The 23039-nt window shown below is 38.6% G+C and overlaps 1 protein-coding gene across 2 annotated transcripts in view; it reads left to right on the top strand.

Moving 5' to 3' along the window:
- Nucleotides 1-23039, top strand: part of ATP10B (ATPase phospholipid transporting 10B (putative)) — a 62727-nt gene that overhangs the window by 28136 nt on the left and 11552 nt on the right. For both annotated transcript variants that reach the window (XM_052684824.1, XM_052684823.1), the window contains 10 exons: nucleotides 636-742; nucleotides 4776-4907; nucleotides 7515-7642; nucleotides 8565-8817; nucleotides 9675-9907; nucleotides 14996-15175; nucleotides 15747-16332; nucleotides 16848-16954; nucleotides 17656-17782; nucleotides 19284-19468. In XM_052684824.1, coding sequence (XP_052540784.1) covers nucleotides 636-742; nucleotides 4776-4907; nucleotides 7515-7642; nucleotides 8565-8817; nucleotides 9675-9907; nucleotides 14996-15175; nucleotides 15747-16332; nucleotides 16848-16954; nucleotides 17656-17782; nucleotides 19284-19468 — 2038 coding nt within the window. The remainder of the gene's footprint in view (nucleotides 1-635; nucleotides 743-4775; nucleotides 4908-7514; nucleotides 7643-8564; nucleotides 8818-9674; nucleotides 9908-14995; nucleotides 15176-15746; nucleotides 16333-16847; nucleotides 16955-17655; nucleotides 17783-19283; nucleotides 19469-23039) is intronic.

Below are 23039 nucleotides of genomic sequence, written 5' to 3'. Positions count from 1 at the left end.
TAAATAGCACTGAACCTTGCCCCTCATTTAAGTAAGACTGCATTTTGCTGGTAAATGCAATACCAAATATCCAGTAGAGAGTCATAAAATATACGTATTCTGGAAGAACTCTTACCTTATGCTGATATTTAATAAAATCAGTTCAAGTGGAAAAATCTCAGCTTTGGTTTCAGGAAGAGCCTACACAAATTCATAACAGAAATCTGTGCAAAAATAGTTTTCATTTTCAGAGGCAAGGAACCAATTGCCTGCCTGATGGTGTACTGAGCTTACAATTTTCAGTAAGTTTTCACCTGTCTGTTCTACTAGCAGAAGGAGCAGATGTGTGATGGGACTTCCTCAGCCAGAGTGAAAAATCTTCCACTCCATGTGGGTGAGGGAGAAAGCCTCAGCCCGGACACTCCTCAAGGGAGCTGAGGTTCACAAAGATGAAAAGCCCTCTGGTGGTTATTTGACTTTTCTGTGACTCCTTACTGGAGTCTTCACTGAAGCTGAGTGAAGCACAAACAAATTAGGCTCCTCACAGTTTCTTGATTTCACCTTGAATTGGACATAAACACAAAAAAAAATTGTTTGAGATTTATCAGAACAGAAAATGAAGCTGCTTTATTTATTTTGTCTTTTTATTTTCCCAGGGAACAGCCAAATCATGAACGGATTGGTTTTAACATTGAAAGCCTTCTGCTTCGTGGATGTACAATCAGAAATACTGAAGTTGCAATAGGAATTGTTATATATGCAGGTAAGAAGTACATTCTATCTCACTAAACACAGAATTTCCCTGTAAATATCCTTAAGTAAACATGAGTAGTCTAACCTTGCACCATAATTTGACATTTAGTTTTAAGAACTGGTAGGTCAAAGGGAAGAGTGCATAACCTTTTGAAGTAAAGGTGTTACTCCTGCATCTCTAAAGCAAAGGGATCCTATACTGGTTCTCTGACAAGTGACAGTACGCCTGTGTGTGTCAAATATCTTGCTACATTTATGCAGAGATATCCAGACCAGTTAAATTTGATAAGGTTAGTTTAACTCTCAGCTCTGCAGCTCTGATTATAACGCTAATTTCATTGGTCATAAAATCTTCACTGCTGCCCTAAGAGAGATCTCAATGGCCCCTCAGAGCAGAAACCATTGCAGCTGAAGATCCATTACGTGCTGACATAGACATAGCATGTCTCTGCAATTGTGCATTTCGTGCAGTAGATACATGAACCACACCAGACAGCGTCAGAGTTCAGATCAAACGCAGCAGCCCAGGTTCAACAGTGGGTCAGCTCATCTTTTTCTCAGCTTCTTTTACCTTCAGAGCGTTACCACTGCTTTTATTCAGCAAGAGTGATTTATCACTGATTTTGACATCTGTCCCCTCTTCCTCTTCACAAACAGTGTATTGACTTCCCTCCTTATGGCCTCTTCATTTGCTGATGAAAATAGTTTAAATACAACGATTAATCTCATTATTGGTTATTTTTATCTTTCTGGAAGAGTCTTGTCAGGTGATGTATGTATAACAAGCATCAATGAGGTTCAAGGCTGAGCCACCTAATGAGAGAATAAAAATCACCATTTTTGCAAGAGTCATTTACCTTGGATTCCCTTCCACAATCCAGAATATCTTATCTCATAACTGGCCATTTTATTTCCTTGCTGTAAAAGAGGATTTTAAATGGCTACAACTCCTATATATTTCCGCAGCCTTCACTTTGTTAGTCTTTCAACTCCTATCTTTGTCAACAGCACTGGGAAGAATGGTGCCTACCAGACCAAGGGAGGAGAGGCAGGCATAGGAGAATTCCAAAACTATCAATCATCTGGTTTTTGGAACTACTATACAAATATCTCTAGGAATTATTTCCTATAGAATTGAAGTAGTTTCTCAGAATTATAGAACAGCCAGATTTAGAAGGGATCATTTTAAGGATCACTTTAAGGATCATATGCTCTGACCCTTCTTACCCATGGTTAGGCAAATCTTTCACTAGATCAAAGTCCCATCCAGCCTGGTTGTAAACTGGCAGGGATGAAGTATCTACAGCTTTTCTGGGAAACCTGTTCCAATCCCTATTAAAAAAATTATTTTCCTTATATTCAATCTAATCCACCCTCTTTTTCCATCCTCTTCTTCTGCCTGTTACTAAGGCTCCTTTATACATTAGAAGTTTGCTATAACATCTCCCTTGAGCCTTCTCTAGGCGTAACAATGCCAACTCTCACAGTTGCTCTTTACAGAAGAGGTGTTTGAGCGCTCTGTTCAACTTCATGGCCATCATGGACCTGCTTTAAGAGATCCATGTTCTACCTTCTCCTGTCAGGATTCCCATTTTCATTCTCTAGCCATTTCCTAGTGTGCTCCTTCACCAACAGCAAAGATCTTAATGTGTATTAATGTTGCTTAAGCTGCCAGCTGCAAAGGTTGGAGTTTTAATGATTGTCAAGATGTGGTGTCATTGGTCTGAGTAAGACTTCAATTCAATTTCCCACTGACATCTTTTGTTCATGTCAGAATAAAGGCTTATTCTTTCTCTTCTAAAATTAGACTCACTTGAGCCAGTAACCAGCTTCATTTCTAGGTTTCTTTGACATTGATTATATTCTGGGTTTTAATCATGGTCCATGACCTTTTCTGAACATCCAAAATCAGTCACATTGTAACATGGCACATTCTCCGTTTTTATAACCCTATTACTGCTCAATCTTACTTTCTAATGGATGCTTTGTGAAGCGTGGAGCCATCACTTAAGTCATTGTTTAGCCTGTGCAGTTCTCATCTGACCAAGTAGAGTTTCACCTTTCATGGCTACCCAAATGTTCTACATAAAGCAATAGTACTAATGCACCAAAGCCACATTACAGAGCCACGGCCAACACGGTTTACCTGCTGTGATGGGGACAGCATCAAGAATTAAAAATGCTTTTCCAGTAATAAAGTAACAGAATGGAAACAAGTTTTAAATGAAGCCATTAGCATCCAGAAATTGAGTGATAATGTATTGGAGTATGATAGGTGAGGTGCTGGGTTACACAGCATGTAAATCTGTGAGGATTTTAGGAGAAAAAACAAACCTATGTATAGTTTATTCTAATCTTTTCTGATATTCATATCTTGCAGACTTCTATCCTTATTAGAGGTGTGGGGAAAATTCCTTTTCCTGTTGATCAGCTGAAGTGAAGGGGAATGAGAGAGGTGAAATCTGGAATTAAAGCTCCTCCAATTTCACTGCATAAATCCATCAGCATTTCCCTGAGGAATCTTTGAGGGGGACTAAAAAGCTTTGTCCCGAGGCGTTTGTTGTTGGCTTTATTTGTTGTTGTTTGTTTGTTGTTTTTTTTTTTTTCAACACAAAATATTCCATTAAGACTGACATAAGAAGAGAAGTGAGAAGCAAGATTTACAGAGCTGCTGGAGGAACCAAGTGCAGGCTGTAGTGCTCTCATTTTCTTTGTAACTCAGTGGTAAAAGCATTTGTTTACAGAAGGAAAGGCTGAACATGAGTGAACCCACACCTCCTGATTCACAAGTAGTGCCCTGACTTAGCTGACTTGGTGCAGTAAGCGAAATATGTGTGCTGAAAAGGAAGGAGTACTGGTGGTGTGAGTTGGTCCCCCCAGCATAGCTCTGGGTAGTGTAGAAATTATATAGTTATTGGAATGGGAAGCCAAGAGTCCCTGCTCTTAGTGAAAGTCCTGAACATAAGGCTGGAGAGTAATTTTCTCTCTCGCTCTCTACCTCTGTTAATATTCTTTGATGTAAAGCTGGAGCGAATCCAATAGCAGTGATTAAATCACTCCTTACTTCCAGCTTTTGGTTCAAATCACTTCTCTAGGAAAAGCCAAAAGATAGATGGGCAAACAGTACCTCTCACACACTAAACACACGTGTAAACAACAATGCAAATACAAGGCTTCGTGGCCTTTATTTTTTATTATAGAAATAAGTATAAAATATACAATTTAACATAGCAACAGATAGAATCCAGGTATTCCATTTGTGGAGCCATGGTTTAGATGATATTAGTAAAATAGAAAAAGCAAATTCTGCTTGTTGGCTTCTTACAGAACTCTTTTCTCATTACAAGTAGTCCAGCTCAATTTTAATTCAGTATGTTCTTAGGATTTAGTGGTCTTTTTTTCATTTCTTGCTCTGCTGATTTGTTAGCACTTTACATCCACATGATGAAAAAGTAAATAACATTAGTGTATTTCACTGCTGGACCTGACACGTTGGATTGTATTTAAGTTAATACATGAAACATGTCTAGTGGCTCCCAAATAGCTAATGAATAATATTTCCAATATTTTTCAAATGTTGATTCCAGGGACCAGTGTAGCACCTGATCATGTTGATTATAAAACTCCAAAATGCAATATTATTATTCCTTTTCCTTCCATTCTCCAGGAGATTTAGCTGTTATGTAGGAGAATATCTGTGCTTCTGAGTCTCAAGTGTTTTGAATATTGGTGCAATCCTTGTTCCTATTGAACCTGCTGCCTTTGAGAAAGTAAAATGTATGTGTCAGCTTAAAGCTGAAATGTAATTGAGCTCTTCTGTAAACCCCTGCCTAGATTTAGTGTTTCATATATTCTGACATTCAGTCAAATGGGAAAATGGGCAATACAGTTCCTCAATGAAGCTGGAGATAAATTAATATTAATTATGATCATCCCACTCCCACTTTGTGAAATGCTTTTTTTAGTAAAAAAACAAAAAAAAAAAAACAAAAAAAACTGCAAAATGTTATATAAACATGATGATATCCATTTGCTTTTTGAAGGTCATGAAACCAAGGCCATGCTGAATAACAACGGTCCTCGCTACAAGCGCAGCAAGATAGAGCGACGGATGAACATGGATATCTTCTTGTGTGTGGGACTCCTGTTCACAATGTGTCTTGTTGGATCTATAGGTATGAAGCGCTGACAAAAATCTTTTGATTCCTATTTTCCACAATGATTATTAAAACTGATCTTACAGAGACTAGTGAGATCAGATCTAGAGTTGAAGGCCTCAGGCTTTTGGACTCTAGGTTCTTTGGTCATATAAGGTACAAATTAAATGGCAAATCTGAGCAATTTGGATGGAAGGAAACTCAGCCATGGCTGTAAATATTTCAGATAAGATCCGTTTCCTCTATAAAATATGTGTAAAGCAACCAAGTGAAAGCTGTTGACTTAATGCATAGAGTGCTGCTCTGAAAGTCATGTATCCTATTTTATCATGTTGGCTCAAGATGTGAGAGACTGATGTTGGTGGAATGGCAGCAAAAGTTGAACCTTTCCACCAGTATTCTGTTACCTTTTGCTGCCGTGCAACAAATGGAAGTAGAGAAGCACTGTGGCACAACAGCGTCTGACATGGCAGTGTGTATGAAGCAAAAGTGTGTCATTGAATTCCTCTATGCTGTAGGAAATGGCATCCACTGACTTTCATATTGCTTGTTCCTTATATGACTAAAAAATATAATGATGCAGCTTTACCTACATTTCTATAACATTTTCCTAAATATCTTCATGGTGACTTTAGCAACCCATGAGCTGCACATGGGTAATTCATTTGGTTCACGATCTCTAAAGCTATTTTCTTCTCAAAGGCCTTTTTGGCACAGGCTGAGCTGAATCAATTGCTTAAATAGGAGCGTTGCATTTTTCTAGGGGCTTCCCTTCTTGAACACCGCAACTAGATGGGGCTGAGGTTATCTGACTCTGATTTACTTGATTGATGATCTCAAAGGCCTTGCTTTCATTGCACAGAAGCACCCACTTGCCCTACAGGTCTGATAGCAATCTGTCCCTGGCAGGTCACTATTAATGGATCTCCTAACCCTGAGGAGAAGGGCCAGATTTTAAGCCTGCTAAGCTTTGAGTGGGTCACTGCTTTTAAAAGATAACAGAGGCTCCCATGAGAATTTTGTGTTCAAAGCCTCTTTTCTTTTTAATTGATTTCATCTCAGTGATAACTTGCTTAGTGCTACTGCTCTGATTTAGTTTTGTTGAGACAAAGTCAAATCATGTGGCCCTGTCAAGCCTTCGTGAACCTTCCCGAGAGCCCTGTGATGTGACCCACCAGTCAGTCATCACTGTAACACTGTTAGAAGTAAAGGCCATCCAAAAAGATGAACAATAGAACTGACTTAATCACTTTTTTAATTTTGCTGCTTCATGTTGCAATGGGCTTTCTTGGCACAGAAATGGGATTTCAGTTTGACAACTGAGCTCTATGTGAGGGAGAGAGAGAGAGACTTCATTTTTGTTGTTCTCTGGCTGCTGTCATGTCAATTTAGAACTTGTCTTTGTCTGGTGTGTAGGAGCCCTTGAGTAATAAAGTCCTTTAACTTAAGGTTTGAAGTGGTCTAAGATAAAGAAAAAAAAAAAAAGAAAAAAAAAGCAACAACATTTAAAAAACAATTTATACGCTCAGGTTAAGAAGAAAAAAAAGAAAAAGAAAAAGAAGAAAGACTTTAAAATATTCCTAGTTTAGTTGAAACGTGTAAAGCAGGAACAAGTATACCAACTTTCATCTGTTTGAAAGATCCCACTGCTTTACCATGAGTTTTTGCAACCTTGTCTGAATGTAGGGCTCCAGGAAGAAACAGTACAGGTGAATCCATCAGTATTTTCCTTGCACACAGTGAAAAAAAGAGGGGGAAGGAGTGAGTTGTACACCATAGCTGTATGCCAGCATCCTCAGTTGTGATCGAAGTCTCTAGCAGACAGAAAATATTTCTGAAATAATTTTAATTCTTTTGGCAGGATTTTAGTAGGCAGATGCTCCAAAACGGCCGCTTGCTTAATTGGTGCTAATAGAAGTTTTATCAGAACTGGATGCACGAAGTGGACTGATAGGGGATTTTGGCAGGAAAAGGGCATCTAGAGCAATGACAGTGTGTGGAAACTAAGTCATTTGTGCTGGCTACATGTCAAGTTTCTGACTCTGTATTAAATTTATGTCTTTAATGGCAATATGAAAGGTGGTAAAGAAATCATGATGGAATGTTGGTAAGTCCTGAACCAGAGCTGCAGTAGTGCAATTTGAGAGTGTGTGTTAACTGACGGGGAATTGAGGAAATGTAAAAACTAGCTACCTGAATTAATTTTTAATTTAATGTTAGCATGTAATTATGAAGATTTCAGATTGTCTATGCAGACAGTGATACATCTTTCTGTTAGAAAGAGGAATAGGAGCCTTCAGCACTGAGGACTTTTAAAGCTAAGTGGCAGAGATGGAATCCTCACATGATAAAAGATGGAGTGAGAAGAGATCTACACAGGCATAAGGGCCATGAGAGAAACCTGCTGAAGGACAGGTGGGAAAAAAATCGCCATGCCCAACGTGTCTGTTATGTGCATGTGCTACAAAGTTCTGCATATGTTTGGCATTCTTCAGCAGATTTGCAGCACTGCTTGGGTACTTGAGTTGGAAGCGTTCTTCTTAATTAGCACTGCAGTCCATATCAGAAGCCTTATCAGTCACCGTCCTGCTCAATGTGTTTCAATATCGCATATAATTCCTACAGGGCATGGCATTTGGTCTGGAAGTTTCCCAGAACACCCACCTTATGATGTCCCAGATGAGAATGGCAATTTTCTGTCTCCAGTTCTTTCTGGCTTCTACATGTTCTTGACTATGATAATCTTGTTGCAGGTAAAAGACAAAGCTTCTCTGTTACTTTCAAGGAAGAAGGTATTAAAAACTGACTACAATCAGTAATAAAGAAAATAATATCAATGAATAGATTGTTCAGTATTTTCTTGATCCTATTTGGAAATTTTGTGAAGAGTCTTTCAAATCATCAAAGTGGGGAATGCACTATAACACAAATTTTCTTTGTTGCTTATAAACCTCACAGGGATATATACAGGAAGAACAGGTATTGTATCTCTGAACAGCTCCAGAGTATCTAGGATATGTGTAGAGAATGCTTACATCCAAATATCAGTTGTTTGGTGTTGTTTATTTTTTTTCCTTTTGCCTATGTTCATCATTCCTAGGTAGAAATACCACTCAATGTTTCAAGAAAACAGTGAAACAAAACTTGTAGTTTTCACCTACAGGGAATAATAACTAGGTAAGGTTCTGCAGGTTTAGAAAATAAGCTAAATTAAAAGTAAGGTGCTCATATATCTGGATCTGATCAAGCATAATTTAGAAAGAACAATTAATAGGATGGGGGAAAATCACATTTACTTTTCAGGTTTCTTGAGATTGAGATCTGCTGAGATTAAAGTGGACAGGATTTCTTTGATATGAGTGAAATAAGAAGAGAACTTTTTGCTTAGATTCCTTAGGGCTTATTCTTCATTACTGAAACAGAATATCTGTGCATCTTATGAATTCAGAATTATTTCATGGTGGGGAAGTTATTGGATAGAAAGCGTTGCATATAAAGGCATGGCTTGTTAAATGGGTTTACACCAAGAGGTAGTTTGTGCTAGTGTATCATTTCTGAGTTTCAGGAGGGTAAGAGCAGCATTTACCTTGGTCCAGAAAATGTGTTTTTGTAAGAGCATTCTCTGGAAGACTCATCTTTCGGGTTGGTTCTCACGGAGCTTTTAATCTCTTTCAGGTTTTGATCCCCATTTCTCTTTATGTGTCCATTGAATTAGTCAAGTTGGGCCAAGTCTTTTTAATTCACAATGACATTGACTTATATAATGAAGAAGCAGATTTGCCCATACAGTGCCGAGCCCTAAATATTACTGAAGATCTTGGGCAAATCCAATATATTTTCTCAGACAAAACTGGGACACTAACAGAAAACAAAATGGTATTCCGACGCTGTACTGTGGATGGACATGAGTTTTCACATCAGGAAAATGGTAAGGGAAACTCCTACACTTGCTTTTTTCTCTCAGCTACTAAATCTCAATAATTTAAATATTAATATTTCAGCCTCCTGAGCCTTCTGACTGGGTCAGTGGTTTTGTATCCTTTTTGTGAGGGACTTCCCTTAACGGAGACTCCTGAAAGTTTTAAATGATATGGAGGTTAGATTGGGAAGTTGTTTTGGTTTCCTGCACTGCACTTGAGAGTGTAAAGAGAATATTTAATTCTTCATTTCTTAATAAGTGCCAGCCAGTCTTTCATAGACTCACAAACTGAGATTAGTTAGTAATCAAGCTCAGTGGATCCAGAAGTAGTTACCACAGTGTGATATGAACAAAGGCTCATTTTCACCTAGAGTCAACTCTAGCTGCAAGCTGTATCTGAAGCCTCTTGGCATTCAGCACTGAATCTGAACTTTTGACTCAGACCCTCCTTGGTTGCTACTTTCTCTCCCTATGTTGTGCAAAGGATTTTATTAAGCTGGCAAGCAGCTGCCAGAAAGATGTGCTTTGTGCTCTGTGACTGAGAGCATTAGCAAATTTGTGAAACCGTATTTCATTAACCAGTTCCAGCCAACTGCAAAGTGCAGTTAAATAGACCTAGCATTAGGCAACCTCCTTAAAAATAACTGATCACTTTGAAGTGCATTTTTGTTTTCTTGCAATAACAAACATTGCAGAGAGGGAGTTGCCGGAAGCTGAAGTGGATAATGAAGTTTTTCTGGTTAGGACTTTGGGGTTGTTTTAGCTTTGGGTTGGTTTATTTCAAGGGTTTTTTAACTAAACAAGGAATTTCTTCTGAGCCATGCCAAGAACAGTCTAAGAGGTGAGGTTTTGCTTTCTGTTTACAGCCAAGCGCCTGGAAATGCACAAAGAGTTGGACTTAGAAGATGAGGACTTTGCAAAACTTCAGCAATTCACACTTCCTCCAATGAATATTGAAAAACCAGCCACTTATCAGAGGACCATGAGACCTTTAAGGAGGTCCCAGAGTGCCAGGGCTCACTTTCAGGGGCATACAAGGAGCAGATCACTTGGTCGTCGTGATAGCAACCAATCTCAAGTGGCATTCAGCAGTACCATTGTGAGTACAAGAAGACTGAGTTGGCATGTCTTTAAGGAATTCTCCTTTCTATGGCATTTTCTGATGGGGAGCTGACAGGGAGACAGGAGAAATCCTAGGCCTGGTAGAGCTAAGGATTGTTTGATGTAGTTTTAAGTTCAATTTAAGATCCTGCTTGTCTCATTCAGTTCCTCTGTCATGTAGAAGTAGATATTAGTCAGTGTTCCTCCTGTTCTTGGAATATGGTGGGTCTGTCAGTTGTTCTCACATTTCCCAACCCAGTCCTCGAGTAATATTGAGAACCACTCTTTGTCTTTTTCCTTTATATGTCAGTGTGACAAAGGAATTCCTTGCCAGATATATTTCCTCTGCCAGGCCTCTTCAGTTTCTTCCAGATTTAAACTGCCCTGGTTGGTTGATTGGTTTGTCTGCCTATTGTTGTTTTGCTTGAGGCTGCGGGGGTTTTTGGTCTTTTTTTGTCGTTGCTGTTACTGTTTTGAGGTAAGTTTTGTGTTTTGTTTTTGTTTGTTTATTTTAGTATCAAATATTTGCTTTATAGAGAGAGGTTAAGCTACTGTCCTGGGAGGTTAAGCTACTGGCCTCTGCTGCTGTCAGTCTATTTGGCGACATCAGCTAACCTCAGTGAGAAATATGAAGATGCAATAAAAATGAAGACACTTAGCTATTGCTTAGAGACTGTGCTGTGTGTTGATGTCCTTCAGATGATGCAGAGTAATGTCTTTTTTTTATACATAGCCAATTCCCTCAATGTAAAATGGGAATCATAACATTTTCTATGTCTCTGTTTGTTTCCTCTCCTCTGATGCATTTGTGCATTGCTAAGAACAGCTGGAGCATCTTGGATCCTCTGGTTATACAGACAGTATTGTGGGTTTGAAAGTATCTCAATCAAAGTTTCTCATTAAAAATCCATTTTCAAATGCATGAGTGAAATATTGCTGTTTATTGAACTTAAGGCTTGCAGAGTCCTTATGGATTAATGGTTCTGTTTAACTACAAACGATGAAGAATTCAGTGGTAGTCAACAGTTGTCAAATGAGGTTCTCACTATGAAATCATGAGGCTCACATTCTTCAGATCAACAAAATGCAAGTAAAAGCGAAACCTTGCTCTTTTTGAAATGCAAAGTCCAAAGGCCAGTAGCTGGGATTGTATGATTTGTTTTTGCTTTTTCTTAACAAATGCCAAATTTCCAAGGGTTAATGTGCCAACCATTTGAAAGCTTCTCATGGAAATTAGTAGCCTCAGGTAACAGGAAAATTGAAGAACTTTGCACTGCTGAGAGAACACTGTGGTTTTTGGGTAAGGGTTAGCACAGCATCTGCTGTGAGCACCTGCGTATCAGAACTCTTGCCAAGAAAAACATTTTTAAAAAAGAGAGCTCTTGATGTGATAACATCCTGCAAAATGCAGGGAGTTTAATTGGAAAATAGCTATGACAGCCAAAGAATGATCATGTACTAATGTTAAAAATGTATATGCAAACAACTTTTAATGGAAGATTATCTATGCAGCAATCACAAAATTTGCTTATTGTTAATCAGCCTTAGGTGGATCAGTGATAACCAGGTTGCACATAGTATTTTAAGTGCGTTTGCACAGCAGCAGTTGATTGTGTCTGCACATCAGTGTGTCTGAAACTTTGTCTCGGTATTCTGAACTGCTCTGCAATTAGGAAGCTCTACAGCTACACAATGTATTTCAGCCTGCCTGTTTGTCAGAGTGCTCTCTGCTTGACAAGTTTTGAAGTTTTGCTGAAATCTGAAAATCTCTTATCAATTAACTTGTTCATCTCAGTGCATCTCTGAGCTCAAGATGAGGATGATGGGTATTTCATGGCATTTGATAAAGTTAATTAAACTGGAGACTGCAGATCCTGGAAGAATAACTGAACAGCATAGCTTGTCTTTCCTGGAGTAAATATAACACAGTTATTTAGTGGAATCTAAATCCTATGGCTTACCTTCTTTTTTTTCTCTTTCCAATATTTCTGTCTGTAGTACTTGTGATCCATGACAGTTTATGGAGCCTCACTGCATACTGTTTATGAAGTTCATAAGATAAGATGAATCCCATGTCCAGATACAGCCCCGTAAACAGACTGGCACAGTCTGTTCAGTGGGAAGGTCTTGGACAACGGAAAAGCAAATTCCTAATTTGTTGTTAGCAGCTGTATCTCTTGCTATCTCTAGAAGCAAATTAAAAAAAATAAAAAATAGAGGCCAACCTTTCAGCTGGACAGATCTGTTCGTGTCCAAACTCAAGCTATTCCAAAAATCTGTAGTTGAGAAGTGTTGTCATGTCTGTAGTATTATAGTGATATCATAAAAAAAATGCGTAATGTCTGTGTATGTCTTAAGTTTTATGTGGAATGTAAAGGACAGAAGAATGGTGTAGACTTCAGAAAGCTCTGAAAGAGTACGAGAGAAACAAATGCAGTGACTGATTTATTCATTTCATAAACATTTATGAGAACTCTGGAGGGAGAAGGACGAGTCCGTATATAAACTGTCTAGTGCAATTGGGACAAGAACAGACTCACCTGTTCTTTAATATCTCTTGTGAAAATGTAAACTGGTATTTGTCCTGCCTGTCTGGATCTCTAAAGAGACAGCCTTCAGTCAAAGCAGAGCACATCACCTCACCTTAGAGGCTTCAGGATGTCATTGGCCCCGTTACTCGTTTCTTTCCGTACCTCGGAAAGAAACAGTGTTGATTTACTTCATTCATGTGATTCTTTGTGGCTGCTGCAACTTCTCAGGGGGAAAAATAGTGTACTATAAACTACAGAGCTATGGTTGACAGAAAGACTTCAGGGAACATTAAAAGAGTAAGAAAAATACAAAATTGTAATAAAATTTGGAAGTGAACAATGCATTAGCATTTACATGTCTCTACCTTTACATGTCCTTATGAATTTAGATCTTGACAGCACATTTCCTCCTAGATTTAATGGTTCCAATAAAGAGTGCCCTGCTATTAGAATCATTTCATGGAGATTTCAATTGTCCTATTGCCATCAGGTTTTAGTGCCATCAAGTAGAAGAAATGCTATCAAACTAATGGGAAATCTTAACAATTGAATGGTACTAGCCATTTTACAACTTCAGCACTTTACTAACATGATTACTATGATTGAAAGTGTGGTAAATTTAATTGATCATCATCACTGATGCTGCTCTGTTTCATTTTCTGTTTTGTTCATTTGGTTTTCCGTTTGTTCAGGCTAATCAATGAACAGATTTGTTTGTCTGAATTCTTTTATCTGCTGACATTTCGTAAGGGTGAATGCAGGAAGACATGGAAATTCAAGTCAGCCCTGCTTTCACTAGATGTAAATATAAAGAGAGGCTTCTCTGGTAAAGACTGGGTTTCATATATATAGATATATATATATGTATTATTTTTTTTTTAAATCTGTTCCTGAAACCACAACTGAATTCACAATTTTCCATTTTTTTCCAGAGATAAATTTTGAGAATGTTTCAATTTAAATAGAATACATACTTCCACACTGCCATTTTTTTGCATGGAAAAAAAAAAAAAAAAAAAAAATTGGATGGGATTAGGAGAGGCTGAGATCCCTGTGTATCAATTTGTGGTTCTTGAGGTTCATTCTAACTGTGGTGCTGCACATGCATATTATAAGAACTGATAAGAATAGCTGGGCAAACAGAGGATTTCTAATCATCAGTATTTAGAATTGAATGTAATCCCCGACTTGACTGTTTTGAGAGTTGTGACAGCACATATGTGTTATTCACAGGAATTACCCACTTAGGCCTCATGGCACTGCTGTACCTAGCAGGCACACTGCAGGCAGCAACTACCTGTTGTCTGTTGTAGTATGATGCTGTTAAAGGGTTTCTGAAGAATGACCATTATAACTTTTCAGCTTCTGATTCATTCTAAGAGACCTGAGCAGATATCTAAGAAGCAGGCCCTTCCCCAATGCATATCAATTTTCTAGTGGAGGGAATGTATCTGTACTTAAATATTTCCCCAAATACAAAAGAAAAAGCATGAAAGCACATAACCAGAATTTCCTGTAGCGAAGAAAGTGCATTATCTTGCTTTATATTTGGATTTCAGCTGAGTTCTGTGCTTCAACAAAATGAGCAATACATTTATTTTCAATTATTAGGACAATTTAAGAACCAGTATTCATGTTTGCAAGCGGGAGTTAACAATGTACCATTCAGCTCAGCACTACACAGCATAAAGGTGGTTGATTGATTGCTGCTGCATATTTAGGGAACTCGAGAAAACTGTGCCAGATTGAAGAAGAAGAGGGTAATAACTGAGATGAACTAGAAAGCAGCTAAATCACTTTGTCAGTTCCTTAAAGAACGCATACAAAAGTCTTGGCTCACAGGGAGGTGTCTCTAACTTGGGAAGCTCCAGTTAAATATGGCCCTGAATTAAATCCAAACCACACTCTGCTAACATGAAATTTCTGTTAAAAGTAGCATTCCCATAGCCTACATCAGATTAAATTGTAGATAAATGACATTGTTAAGTAGTTCGGCTTGTGAGTTTAGGTTTGATTATAGACAAGGTGGTAAAATTACAACACCATTTCAAGAACAAATGTGTTATGCATGCATTCATTTATTTGTTGTAAAACTTAGGAAAAACAGTTTGAGACAAACTTCTCTTTCAGGAAGCAAAGCTGTATTGTAAGCAAGCCATAAGCCACCTGTATTCTCTGTTGAAATAAAATTCCCACTCCCCCAGTGTGATAGGAGATTCCAAATGCATTTCCATTTGGGATGCCCCTTAATTCAGTAGTCAGCACTTTCAAAATTGGGGGTCATATTATAGACTATTCTTGGGATATATCTCAGAAGAAATAAAATTCTGAAACTTCCTTCTATTTTCAGGAGTATTTCCTCCTAATAATCTAATTAGTTATTCAGCCTTTAGGAATCCATCCTTTCCCCTAGACATTCAGTAAAAAGGCATTTACCTTATATAATTCTAGGTGTGAACTCAGTAAGAGATAACAAAAAAAATACTGAGCTGAGAGCTTTTTCTTGGTGACAGATGTAAATGCAAATAATTCTCCTTAAGTAATTTCTCTTGCAGGAGAAGGATGTGACTCCGGATAGCAGGCTGCTGAGGAGAGTGAGGGAAGCTGCACTGCGGGCTGAAAACCTCTCTCCTTTTATACATATGAAAACTGCCACTGCTCTCACTGACTTTTTTCTTGCCCTTGCCATCTGCAATACAGTCGTGGTCTCCACAACTACTGAGCCAAGACAAAGGGTAATCTAACTTTGATTAACCATTCAAGAGAAATTAATTATGCTTGCATTTAAAAACATAGGGTAGTGTTCAGTGAAACCTGAGCAATGGTTATTTGGGGCACTCTTCTCTAGTTCTTTTACCTTTTGTGTAGTGTGCACCATCTCACTGCCTACATACATCCCTACCCAACAAGGCTCTTTATGTTTGATGGATAGCTGTGACTACCATGCTATCTGCACTTTCCCTTTTAGCTTTAATATTACATTTACTGTAATAAATATGCTGAATGTACTGGGTTTTCTCTTATCTCTCAGGCCGTTAACAGAATTACAAGAGCCTTGATTCCATCTCTATTTCAGAGGCAGAGAGACAAATCACCATCAAATTTGGATGTCACTTCACAAATGACTCCTCTACAGATTTCCCCAACACAGTTAAATAGAAAAAAAAAAAACAAAAAACATTGCAGCTCTATTTTATTAATGTCACTTAGATGCAAAGAAATATGTTTTGCTTTTGGAAAATATCTTGTAGCTCATATTTGTTTATGTTTGACCATGGTAAACCAAGATTTTCTCATAATTTCTAGGTTACAGTCCCACCACCAATAAAACCCTCAGGAATCACCCTGGAGAAGATTCATCAGATATTTCAGCGGCTGAAACTAGTAAGCCTTAGCCAGTCTTTTTCATCTTCTCAGTCTAGTTCAGACCTAGGAGCTAGCTTCAGTGCAAAGAACACAGAGGAGCATCTTGCCACGCTGGATTGCTGTGACAACGATGACAGCTGCTGTGACAGCAGTAGGGGCGCCGGGCTCCAGGACAAGAGCAGCACAGACATTGGCAGTGCTTCCTTGGATGAGGTTTTTCAGTCCGTTACTCATGCTACTTTGCCAACAGACTTTTGCTATGAGGCTGAGAGCCCAGATGAGGCAGCACTTGTCTATGCTGCCCAAGCATACAGTTTTACTTTAGTGTCCCGGACTCCTGAACAGGTGACAGTACGGTTGCCGCAGGGCACACTTCTAACTTTTGATATTCTCTACACTTTGGGATTTGACTCAGTAAGGAAAAGGATGTCTGTAGTGGTGAGACACCCTCTGACCAAGGAGATCATTGTCTACACAAAAGGAGCTGACTCTGTTATAATGGACTTGTTGGAAGACCCTGGCAAAGGTAATTAGTCAAAGAGCTATTTCTGTTGTGTCTCCTACACAGAGGCATAAGAAGTCTGCAGTACCATTTTTTGCATGAAATATTATATCTAGGCATCAGGAGTATAAAAAAAGAACAAGCTCTCCATGGTGTTATCCTTGCAGATCAGAACTGAGGTACTTATTTAACCTGAGGAGTGCTGAGAATATGGAATGGGCTAATTAAAATTCACTGACGATGCTAACCCGTGTGGACTGTGTGCTCTGCAATAATACTGTCATAAGGAGCTGACCATGGTATTTTAGCTTGTCAGCAAGAGTGCTATAACATTAAAAAACAAACAAACAAAAAGCAAGTAATATAGTTTTAAAGGAAACAAGGAACCTTACTGAGCTTTTGGTTTATGCAACCCATGGCCACTTTAAAGGGAATTGCTGTTACTACGAAGTCCTGTTTTCACTAATGTCCACCCTTAGGTGATTAAGTCTGAAATGATCTGTGCTTAACATATGGAATATTTTCCTTGTATTTCACAGCTGATACTAATGCAGAGAGGAGAATGAAAAGAATAAAAGACAAAACACAGAAACATTTGGACTACTATGCGCGTGATGGCCTCCGAACTCTTTGCATAGCTAAGAAGGTAGGAAGGCATTCCCTAATGTTTGCAGTTTTCTGTATATGTCATTAGATTTATTAGAAAAATGCAGTAGTTATAATGCTTTGTTCTTTGGAAAACAAGACTGATTGAGCACATTTTATATCATTCTTTGATTGTTCTGCATTCTTTTTCTCCTCTTTTTCTCCAGTGTTTGGCCAGTTTAGGCAGACAATGGATTCTTCATCAGCCTCAATGCATTCATTTCTGTTTATCCTGTGGTAACTATAGCTGACCTTTTCTAGTACAGATTCCGGGAAAGAAACAGAAAGTCCATAAGAGAGCCAACCTTCTGTTTTTCTTGGCATTCAGCTTTCCAAAATCTTATTCTCAGCCTGGGTCAGTGCATTTTAGCCTGATACAGAAAGTGTCTGTGCAATAAATGGGTCATATTCAAACACTTGAGAAATATGGAGTGATCTTCAGAATCTGTGTGCTCCAGTCCAGACTCTGAGCTGAGGGCTGTGGGAACAGCAGTTTCTGTAGACCATGTTTTTAATACTTAGCTCCTGCATTGCTACTCATTGCTGCTCTTTCTGCAATCTAAAATTGAAAAAGTTTGTGCTGTTTTGAAGGCAACAGAGTACCATAACAATCCAGGAGCTAAGTCTTGCAATCCAGAGTGTCGGCATCCTTCTCCTCTTATTTAAATTTAAAATGAGTTCTGCTTAAATTGTATTATGCAGGTCTTGAGTGAGGATGACTTTCAGAAATGGGCCAATTTTCGTCAAGAGGCAGAAGCTGCAATTGACAACAGAGATGAGCTGTTAATGGAGACAGCACAGCATCTGGAGACCAAACTCACCTTGCTGGGTAGCTAAAAATATGAATTGTCATTGCATGAAGTATCACTTGCTCTTCTGTGATATTCTTGGCAATCAGACAGACAACAGCTTATACTAGTTTATATCAAAAAGGCTTCCTCTGAGGTTTGAAAATCTCAGGGCAAGAGTTCACAATCCAGTGATGGTGTTTAAACAAGTTCTTATGTATTTTGAGCAGCAGTAACTTTGAAAAGGTGTACTGAAACTTTCATGTGCCATAAGCAAAGAACATGTTCATCAGATGTTACTGCAGCTCTGCTGACATGATAGATAATGAAGTTCCCATAACTTGATAGCATTTGTGTCCTCAGATAAACCTATAAAATGTTATATATTGACTTTATTTTTGAGCACAAATTCCAAGGGAATTTCTATTCTAGAACTGCATTATAAAAAATGGTAACTGCACAAAGGCATTCTTGCTAGCAAATTCCTGCCATCATTTCACTGTCATGTTTGCTTTCTGAATTTTGTAAAATAGTAAACGTATTTCATGTTAAAACTTACCTTTCTGGTACTTGTGCATCTTCCAAATCCGTGGTATCTTTTTCACTTTCACCTTATTCTGTTAAATTGCAGAGAATTTCAGTGCTTTTTTTCTCCATTTTTCCAAATATTTTGGTCTTTAAGACTTCGGTTTTCAGATTCACCCCATTTTTATCTTTCTGTGAATACAGTCTTTCCCCATACTTTGTTATCCTCTGAATTTCTATGATTGCAAACTAGTGGCATTATGGCTTCTCATAATCTCTGCAATGATTTTAAAAATTAAAGTAATAGCATTAAATGCCATAAGCAGAATGACATAAGAAGTAATGTAGGTCTTGTCAGAATCTGTTACCTTTGCCAACTCTGAAGGCTCTGTGTGCATTCATACTTCATTTCGCAAAAACTGTTATTTTAGCTTGAATCAGTATCTGTAACACACCATGTTTATAGCATCTCCAAACTGACCTCTAGTGGAAGAGATAAGAAGAAGAGTATTTTAACATTCAGGTGGTGATTTGGGTCCAGGATGAGTGTGTGGCATCTGTTTTTAAGTTTGCACATTTTAAAAAAGAAAACATCCTGTATCTTTGCTTTTCCCTTTGATGAGTGGAGCCTCTAACTTGGCAACCGGATAACATTCATTTAAATAGCCAAAGTTCATCTTTCCTGGTTGCTTATATGGGGCTTGATGCAGTACTTTAAAAATGCATATGGTGTAATTCCTCTGACAGTACATTGTCATTTTGGTTTATTAAGAAGAAATGAAATGTATTGTTCTAGCATCAAGTAAAATGAAGAGCCAGAATTTGATTGATGACAGATTTAGGTCTTAATCCAAATGCAGATTTTGTGCTTGTGTGCTTATTTGCTGGACAATACATTGATTCAACTCTTTATAAGCTCAGGATAATAACTGAATCATTTTTCTTTAAGAAAAAGAAAGCAAGATGCTTTCCAAATGAAAGAAAATCAGTTCACGTCTTCTTCTCCTGTTTGCCCAGGAGCAACAGGGATTGAAGATCGGCTACAAGATGGAGTGCCTGACACTATCGCAGCGCTTCGAGAAGCTGGGATACAGATCTGGGTGCTGACAGGAGACAAACAGGAAACAGCGGTTAACATTGCATATTCCTGTAAGCTCCTGGACCAAAGGGACACTGTCTTCACCATTAACACAGAAAATAAGGTGAGTGCAGAGAAATAGAGAGTGCTGTCGCTCCATTTCTTCACAGCTTGCAGTTTGACACTGTTCTGCTTTAGGCTGCAGTCACCACAAGAAAACACAGCTAAGTCAATGAAACTGCATTAGGCCATATACTCTCTAGACTGCGTGTAACAGGATGAGCTGGAACACAAGACAGTTGTGTATAATTTAGTTCTCTTAAAATAAAATGAGTTTCCCAAATCTATCTTTTCTAAAAATGACCTCTCCAGCGAGCTTTATGAAGAGAATAATATGGAGTTGTGATTCCTTATACATGCAGTTCTGATAAATACAGTGTCTGATTCTTTAATTGAATTGATAGTTATCTTTTCACATTACAATGGAAATTTCAGCTGCAATGGTATTATAAATCCAGGTGATATCTGTAGGAAGTTGGGCTTTTGGAAAGTACTTGCATGAGTCAGTCTGTAGAAAAACACAGAAAAAAAAAAAAAAAAAAGCAGGTATAGATTTAATGAAATTCAGAACTTTCTAGTTGCATGTTCCCAAATAGGATTAGGCTGAAGCAGAAATATATTGGCAAATAAAAGTGTCTTTTTGAGTAAGCAACATTTCACCTTCTCGCATACTTAAATACAGTTCTTGTGGAGAGGTTGAAGAAGCAGTGACTTTATTGACACTCCATCATGGCAAGCTTAGTTGTAGATACACACAGATTTCCAAGGGCAGCGAGAAGGTCAGATGGTGGGAAAGGCAAGCATGCTCCAGAATGGAAGTAATCACTTGAAAGGCATTACTGACAGCTCCTGTGGCTCATGAAAATACAGAGAACAATCATTAGTACCATCTATGGCTACTCCTAAAACCACTTGGACAGAGAAGAGAAATAGAGAAATTTTCAACAGAGGTAGATGCCATTAAGGACAGTGAGGATTAAATACTTTAGAAAAACAGCTCTTGCTTTTGCAGATTTTGGAGCAACATTAGTAGGATACCAGGGAAACCATCGCTTTCAGCAAGTGGAATGTTCACTACAGTGCACAGCTTCACATCTCATTGCTCTGGGCATCCTGGCAAGGCAGATAGCTTTGAAAGGCAGACTTAGGGATGGGCAAGTTCAAGCATTGCAGCTTAGCCAGAACCAATTGCAAAGGGGAAGCCAGTCTTTACCATTTTTAATGTCCAAAAGGCCATCTGTGCTGTCCTCACCCTTATTTCGTTGTTAATGCTCTCTTATCCACCCATGTGCTGTGAGGGGCAGCATAGTGCTGCTCTGTTCTCTTCGTGCAGCATACTCTTGTGAGCCACACTCAGCAGCAATAAGAGCTGTCGTGAGAAAAGCTTTTTTGTAGGTAGGAGGTCAAAGGGAGAAGGCAGAGCTTCTTTCTGGGCTAGACAAATCATTTGTCATGCTTTCCTCCATTTTTTTCCCCACGGAAGATAGATTCCTAATCCAACTTTGATTTTTTCCATAAAGCTATTATGAGGATAATTAAATAATTTTAAAATACTGACTGTTTTTCTTATGATAGGCAATTGTATAGAACAGTTAGATGGCCTACTTTCTAGCTTCTTTTGTCTGCAGCTTGTAGCTCTCCAAAAAGGAATAAAATCCTATGCAAATGTCTCTCCCTTTTAATGTCACGGAAATAGGGAAACACACAAAGATGATATGGAATTTGGCATGGAATGCATTCCTTGCTTCAATGTGTAATTTCATTTGATACGCGTATCTGCTTTAACGGAAGGCAGAATGAATATATTTAGGATGGAAATTAGAAGATGGTTTCTGTCAGAGGAGGGATGCTGCAAGCAGCACCACCCCACCTCCAGGAAACAGTTACTTGTGCCCAGCAGGGCAAGTTACAGCACCCAGCAGGGCCATCAGGCTGAGGCAGGTGCGTGCTGCATGCACATAAGTGCTTGCATGAATATATGTGGTTCAAAATGAAGCCAAGGGTACAATTTCTGGGAAGCTTCCTGATAGCTGCAGTGGAGGAAAACAAAGATACAAGCAATGGTCCTTTCACAAAAGCCCATTAATTTTCATAAAGTTAACTCTTAAACAAAATACCCATTGAAGTACAAAGCGTTTGATGGGGGTTAATAGAAGATGATAGCTGAAGTGGATTCAGGTGGAAAATACCACAGTGCTTCTTTATACCTATGGGTAATTTTCTACTACCAGAAGTTCATCTTTGTTCATGTCCAAGTTCTTCTCCTGCAGGATTCTGAATTCAAGAGGTTGAAAGATTTTAGCATCTTTGCCTGTTTTTCATTTTGCTGTCTGAATCAATTTTGAGCACTGCATCAAGAAATCCGGTCTTTTCTGCTGTGCCAGATAATTTTACCCAAACTTTTCTAGTACTGAGGAAAATGTGAGGCTCAACAACAAGGGGAGACAATTGCAAGGGCAGCAGTTGGGGAACCACAGTGACAGTGGGAAAGGATAGACTTTCCAGCCCTAAGCCCAGCAGCTTATTGAAACTCTGGAAATTAGCCATCTTCCAGTAAGACGCAACACAAGCAGGCAGTTTGGAGGGATTCATTTAAAAATGAAAACCCCAGCAATCCTGGAATTTCCCATACAATTTTTGGTTTGCTCACAGAAGGATGATGTCGCTTCAATATTTTTTTGAGATTTCAGTGTGCAGGCTAGATGTAGCTCTTTATTAGGTGTCAGAGGAACATTTGATTCCAGAACCTCCCACTGAAGTGTAATTTAAATCTTGCAAACATCCTACACAACTACCTTATGCAACACGAAGTGAAAATAACATTTCAGAACTGAATCATCATTCAATAAAGCTGACAAAAAGGTAGGAAAAGGAGTGATTAGCTCCTCAGGTATTTGGTACTGTGCCACAGAAGGAGGACTTTTAGCACTAACAGGCAGCAAAATCACTTTTAGATCATTGTGGTGTCTTTTGATAGTGGTGCACCAAATTGGGAGATCTGTAGGGGAGCTTTAAAAGTGCCCCCATCAATCAGTATGGGATGCTACATCCACTCAGGTTGTGTGTATGTGGAAAGGGGCTCTGATCCAAAATGAGGCAAATTTGCTAGTAGGGAAAGGCTTAGCCTGTATTTGAGGTACAGAACGGTGTAATACAAAGCTTTATTTCTGTCCCTTTGACTCAGACCTGATTTGTGACCTAGAAAAGGCCAAACTGTCAAAGTTACTAATTTTGAACAGCTGAACCTCTTGTTTCTCTGCCATCATTTATTTCTGACAGAAGCAAGAGCTGGACTATCTCAAATAATTCACATCAGAGCTTGTTTTAAAAAATCACCTTTAACAAAAAAAAAATTTTTCTTTCTGAGCTCTCAGCATTGCAAATAGAAATATGTCCTCCTGAAGGGAGCTTATTTTCTGTTTTGAAGTAATTTCTTCTTGTAGTTAACTACCTGATAAGATGTGCAGTGTTTTCACTGAAGGATTTAATGTCGTCACTGGAATAATCTCCAATCTGATGAATCAGTGCCTTTCTCAGCCAGTTTTCCCCAGTGTTCATCTGATAGGCTCCAACCCACTGGCACGATTATACAAACACACACTTTGTAAGGTGCTGTGCTGTGGAGGGAGATGGAG

This window comes from Tympanuchus pallidicinctus, unplaced genomic scaffold (assembly GCF_026119805.1).
Source record: "Tympanuchus pallidicinctus isolate F22 unplaced genomic scaffold, pur_lepc_1.0 scaffold21, whole genome shotgun sequence".
NCBI classification, from domain to species: domain Eukaryota; kingdom Metazoa; phylum Chordata; class Aves; order Galliformes; family Phasianidae; genus Tympanuchus; species Tympanuchus pallidicinctus.
Note: the sequence above shows the minus strand (reverse complement) of the source record. Positions and strands in the feature narration are given on the sequence as shown.